Here is a 6,422-nt window from a genome sequence, read left to right on the forward strand (position 1 = left end):
TTACAAATACGCATGTTAGAATCAACCCAATGTTGACTTTTGTCCGCCATGTTTCGGCAACTTGTGTAAAATTTTCTCTGACTTCATGAGTTGTTGCTCCGATTAGAGAAGAAATTGTTTCGACATCACGTGAACGCAGTATAAAGAAGTTAACCTCTCAGTATAGAGGAATTCTGGGTAATGAAGTCCTCAGCAGTTAAACAGAATTTTTTGGGTCCTGCAGCACTTTGCTTTGGTGCAGTAGATTTAAGGCTAATAGAGCTAACAATGCTAACAGAGCTAACAGTGCTAACAGCGCTTCAGACTCTTGTTCTGTTTGTGTTTCAGGCAGCAGTATGAAAAGCCCAGTGTCGTGAAGGGGTGCGTATCACTGACTGTTGTTGTCTGAGAGTCTCCATGTTGTTGACATTTGTTTGTTAGTGATGTCAGTCTGTGTCTTCGATCGTAGTCGTACCGACGTGATGACGGTGACGCCCTGGTTGGCTCCTGTCATCTGGGAGGGAACCTTTAACCCGGCTCTACTCGACGGCATCTACAAGCCACAGAACATCAGCATCGCAGCCACTGTGTTCGCTGTTGGAAAGTAGGTACAAAATCACAACGCTGTTGTTTCCACGCCACCCTAAACGCAGCATTCTGGTGACCCCTGTGCCCTTCTGGACAGGTACACCAAGTTCCTGAAAGACTTCCTACAGACGGCAGAGCAGCACTTCTTCGTTGGTTTCAACGTGCGCATGTATGTGTTCACCGACCGGCCAGAGGAGGTGCCCCAAGTCAAAATGGCCGCCGGCAGAGAGGTAAACAAGCTTTTAAAGAAAAGACACGGTTACTAAACAAAGCCACTGCAGGTTCAACAGATTCATTACCAGTAAAAGCAACTTCACACTGATCTCAGCCCTTTAACTCTTCTACCTTTGGAGTTTTGGTTTATTTTCAGAGATGAGTTATCACAAAAAGAGCAGCAGCGTTTCTGGACATTTCATTTCTTCCTCTTCCTCGTCCCCGTTCAGCTGATTGTGCGTTTGGTGCCCAGCTCAAACCGTTGGCAGGAGATCTCTGCTCGAAGGATGGAGATCATCCAGAAGCTGATAGAGGAGCTTGTTGACCGAACCGACTACATCTTCTGTCTGGACGTTGACTCTCTGTTCCGCGCCCGCTGGGGGACCGAGTCGCTGGGTGAACTGGTCGCTGTGATACATCCCGGTCAGTACACAGTGCTGCCCCTCCAGCACTAAAACACATTTGTAAGCGTGACGCCAGTTGTGCAGTGTGTTCCCTCCCACCTGTGTGTCTGCAGGTTACTTCAAATCTGAGCGCAGGGGGTTAGACTACGAGCGGAGGCCTGCATCCAGAGCCTACATGGCTCCTGACGAAGGGGACTTCTACTACTGTGGGGGCGCATTTGGAGGCGCCCTGAAGGACGTGCACCTGCTCGCCAAAACCTGCCACGAGAACTTCGAGGCTGACGCCCAGGAAAACATTGAGGCTAACTGGCAGGAGGAGAGTCACCTGAACAGGTAGGCAGGAGAGAGTCGTGTGAACAGGTGTTGACCCTGACTGTGTTTTCTGATGACTTACTGAACACCTCCTGTTCCTGTGTGTTCAGGTACATGTGGCTTAACAAACCCAGTAAGCTGTTGTCACCTGAGTACCTGTGGCAGGACATAGCGGCCAGAGAACCTGAGATTCGGATCATCAGATTCTCTGGAATTATCAAGAACTATCAAGATATACGACCCAACGTCTGAGAGTAAATGGATGTTGAATTGCTTTACACATCCTCTTTATAATACGTATGCAAATTGAGCAGGACCCAAATATATGGATATTGGTGGACATGAGTTGTAAAAAAGTGAACCACTACAAGAAATACTTTATTTTACTTGCCAGCACTGCAGTGAGAAAATGCATCCTAGTCAACTGGAAATCAGAAGATGCTCCATCCCCAAGACATTGGATCAACGAGCCTGTTTCTGCACAACTGACAACCTTTCAGAACATCTGGTCCCTTAATTAAATTAATTCTGCCCTCTTTAACCGACCACATTCATTTTATTGTCTCCATTGACATGTATTTATGTCCATCCATATAGTTAAGTGTTTTTTTTGTAAGTTTCTTTTGTTTAATATCATTATTTAGTATGTGTATTTTGTATTTTCACTTCCCTTCTTCTTAAAATAATATTTTATATGAGATTTATATACGGTATCTATGATGGGACCGCTAGCTGCATGGCCAACTGAGCTAACTAAGCTAACAACAGCTACAGTTGGCAGCAGGAAAACATGATGTTGCTATGGGGAAATATGTAATATCATGATTTGATCCAGCTCCATCCTGAAGTTTAACCCATATTTCGGGCACTACAGTGGCAGAGAAGAGTCTCCACCACCACAAGTGTCTTTCCTGGAGGTTAATAACAACAGAGGTCATCCCTCCCTTTAAAACCACGTCCTCCTGATCTGTTCTGAAGAGGGTCTCAAAACAATATTCATGTGCTGACACTACAAATACTGCTTTGTACGTTTAACAATGACACGATCAAGAGAATTTGTAATATGTGTTTTACATTAAAGGCTCCATGAACTGCTCCTCCGCCATCAATGCTAATGCTACATGCAAAACATACACACATTTCCACATTTTGCTTATTTCTTGAACAACATATAATGTACTTGTGGCTTTTGTAAAGTCTTTAAGGTTCTCACTGATTTGAGCCAATACAGAAAATAACACGTTGGCTGGTGGTTTGCTGCCCCCTGTCTGTCTGGAGGATGAACTTAACAGGTGGCCCATTCTTACATTTTGCACCTTTAAACAAACATTTAAACTGATGATGATTTGAGTTTAACCTGATGAACAACTGGAGACAACAGCTCACATTTAAGTTGATTCAAACTATAAAATATACAGCTGAAATAAAAAGATATATAGAAGAAACATTTCCTCAGGACCGGGAGTATACGAACCTCAGAGGAGACTTAAAACATCAGGACTCAACCACTGCTGGTTCAACTAACTGTGCGACGCGTGACAGACGAGGTCAAACTTGTGTAAAGTTTCAATATGCTACCGAATGTTGAGTGTGGTGTATATTGTTTCCCAGGTAACAAACCTGCAGGGTGCTAAAACGTTATCTAAACGGATAATAATCTCAGGTGCTGCAGGTGTGATCAGTGGCTGAAAATCCAGCAGAGGGAGATAAATGCTACATCATGGCTCCACATCTTCTCTATCCTGGATCTGTGGACGCCGTTCAGTCTCCTGTGAGTCATAACTTGCCGTGTTTGTGTCACATCAATAAAAGAAATGCGATTAAATAAAAAAAAAGGTGTGTCAACGTGATGCAGCAGGTTGTTTGCCCTTGTATTTTGATTGTATTTGTACCCGCCGCTATGATAACCTAATTTCCCCTATTAATATTAGTTATAGACAGATAGATAGATAATAAAGTTATCTATCCTATCTATCTATCTGTCTTGTCACATGAGAGGATGATATTTATGTTCATAAAGTGTAAGAAAGTGGGAACTTGCTCCTCGCCAGGCTGTAAAACTTGTTGCTCAGTGATCCGATCGGTAAAAACTGGTTTGATCGCAATGCTGTGGGTTTTTTATTAAGTACCGGTAACTCCATACGGTACACCCTGTACTGGTAAACTGTACTCAACAATGTGGTGAGACAAATAATAGACCAGCTGGTCTGAAGCTTAATGGCACGACTCCCTTTATTGTCAGAGTAAACCGCATGCAAAGGTTGTTAACCACACGCTCATTACCATCACGTTATCAGGGCCGCAGCTTCCACTGAGGTCACTGAGGTCACTGAGGTCACTGTTCCTAAACAAACTCAATCTGATTCAAATGTTGCCCGTGTTCATAAATCTTTTTAGTGTAGAAATAAGTTTAAATAACTTTAATAAATCTGTTCTTTTCTTCCTCTGTCAGAATTTGAGTCCAGTTTTTTCGACACTGATATTATTTCATCAGTGATTATCGGTCCTGTCATACTGCAGTCTTCAAAATGTTCTGGATGGATGGGTCGGGGTCGGGGCATGACCCTAGTAATCCTTAAATCCTAGCTACGGTCCTGCATGTTATCAGTTCACTGCCAACAACTGAAGGTTTTAATCTGTGGACACAGATACATGCTGATATTTCAAATACATTAAATATGTCGCCGGCTCCCTGTTCATATCAGTCACGTCGACACGGCAATCACTTTCGATAAAGCTGAGTCATCCACCTGTCGTACCAAGATTACTGCTCTGTGATCAGTTTGATTAGTTCCTTTGAAAACGGTTCGCCCGGTTTCACAGTGATCACTTAAACTGTTTGTTTTAAAGAAGGGGAACTTAATCCAGCTCCAGAAACTCAGGTAGATCAGGCTGCCAGTGTCACACGGACATTTGTACAGGTTTCACATGTAATCCCATGTATTTCACATGTAATCCTATAGGTTTCACATGTAATCCCATGGGTTTCACATGTATTCTCATAAATTTCACATGGGTTTTTACACGGGCTTCCCGTATCACACTGTGAACATGTTCCAGAACCTCGGTTCTGACGTGCAAATCTCGTTTCTTCAGTCTTAAAGTCATCACTCAGCATCTCTGGGTGGACGTGAGCTGAAGGTCTCGTGTTTCTCTGTTCATCAGCACATCATCCACTGTTCAGACACACACACCTGTTCATCCTGTGGACGCTGCTCATTGGCTGGATGATTATTATGTCATCAGTGTGTTGATTTTTCCAGGGGTGACCGCAGACAGGAGCGGCGGGGCCTCAAGAACAAAGTCTCCCCCCGCCTCACCTCAGTACAGATACCGTGGGTGAACCGTTGCCACACCGGGCCCGGCCCACAACTTCACCTTTTGTATAACTCGGTAAACTTTGATCGTCTTTATTCAGCGTGAAGAAAAAATGTGACTATCCCCGTTTTTAGTGTTTGCTCTTTTTTCTGTCATTCAACATGCTGACGTCCATCCACTCCTTCTTCTGCTCAGCGGGGCTCAGAGAGTCAATCATGTGGCCATCGGTCTTAGAGATTGTAATGTTTTATTCTCCAGAACCATCACAGCTCTGTGACACGCAGTCTGAAACCTTTCAAAGAGGTCCATCAAGATCAAACCCAGAGAGACAAGCTTTCTCATTTCCATCAAACATTGTTCAAACACACGTGCATGATGAAGCTGGATGTGGAGGTCAAGTAACCATCTCAGACATCCCTGCTGTCGACGTGTCGACTGCACGCTGCTTCTAAACGTGTGACATCGGTGTCATTGTGTTGTGTGGTGACACTGCAGAGTCATGCTGTTTAATGAGCATCATGATTGAAACATGAAAGCTAAAAAGCGTCGCGTCCACATTTTGTTGAGTGTATTTTTAGCCGAACACTCAAATAAAAAGCAGCTCGGCGGTGGCAGTAGCTTCACGGGTTTCACCTGTACCTGAGCAGGAAGAAAACTTCCCGGATCCAAACTGCTCACAGGATTCACACGTTGACTCCGACTGAATCCAGAACGACAGCGCTGATCTGAGCCATCACATCACTGCATGTACAGAGACTCGCTGCAATGAAGAGCCAGTTTGCCCCTCGGAGATGATTTTAGCATCAGAGCTGACAACTTGATTTACAGTAAATTTTAATGAGCAGATATCTGAACAAATGGTTACTCAGCTTATGTAAAACAATTAATTTGAAAATGTCACCTCAGGCTTTAAAAGATCAAACGATTCACAGGAAAATAATTACATGCTAAACCGAGGTGTATAACCTGTTTCAACGAGCCACTGCTGTAAAAAGTTTTACTGTCAACCACGTGGGTGTTCTGCGGATTTCCTGGAAAATATCAGCCTCTCAGCGTGGGCGTGCCGACAACACATACCTGTCACAGTCAGCCGACCTGTCGCACATCAAGGTCTGTCTGTGTGTTGGTCGCTCCATCGCTTTATCAGGGCTCACATATCTCAACCAGTATTTGGTGATTGCTTCATGGTCCTCAGAGGAGGAATCTTGACTTGATGCTCTGACTTTTACTTTATTGTCACCAGCTGGGTCAGATATCAGAGAATATCTATCAAATTACACTTAAGAATCATCAAAAACAGATACAGCAGTACCCGAGGCAAAAACAATAAAGACATGATGAAGCCCAACTAAGGTCACATAGAAACAATAAGCAAACATGTCTGGTATAATCATATGCAACAATAAAACAACACAAAAGAGCAGGAAGAAGAAGATTGTATGTTAGTTGTGCTTTTGTTGAGGAAATAAGACATTTTCTGAGTCTCTCTGGTAACACGTGAGGTCCAGTACTCTGCTGTTTGATGCTTTCTTTATTCTTAGACAATCATTCATTATTAGTCATCTCACTGGTTCAGATCTCGATCTTTTCTTTCTTCCATGAAGTCAT

At 43.6% G+C, this 6,422-nt stretch overlaps 1 protein-coding gene across 1 annotated transcript; it reads left to right on the plus strand.

Moving 5' to 3' along the window:
* Window positions 1-461: 461 nt before the first annotated feature.
* LOC311268518 (globoside alpha-1,3-N-acetylgalactosaminyltransferase 1-like) lies at window positions 462-1,748 on the plus strand (the record flags this gene model as incomplete). The annotated part of the gene is made up of 5 exons (XM_084372196.1): window positions 462-583; window positions 665-797; window positions 1,011-1,203; window positions 1,298-1,517; window positions 1,607-1,748. The coding sequence occupies 5 exons, from the start codon at window positions 462-464 to the stop codon at window positions 1,746-1,748; spliced, it is 810 nt and encodes a 269-aa protein (XP_084228322.1).
* Window positions 1,749-6,422: the final 4,674 nt, after the last annotated feature.

This window comes from Pagrus pagrus (genome assembly GCF_965226575.1).
Source record: "Pagrus pagrus genome assembly, chromosome: 13".
Classification (NCBI taxonomy): domain Eukaryota; kingdom Metazoa; phylum Chordata; class Actinopteri; order Spariformes; family Sparidae; genus Pagrus; species Pagrus pagrus.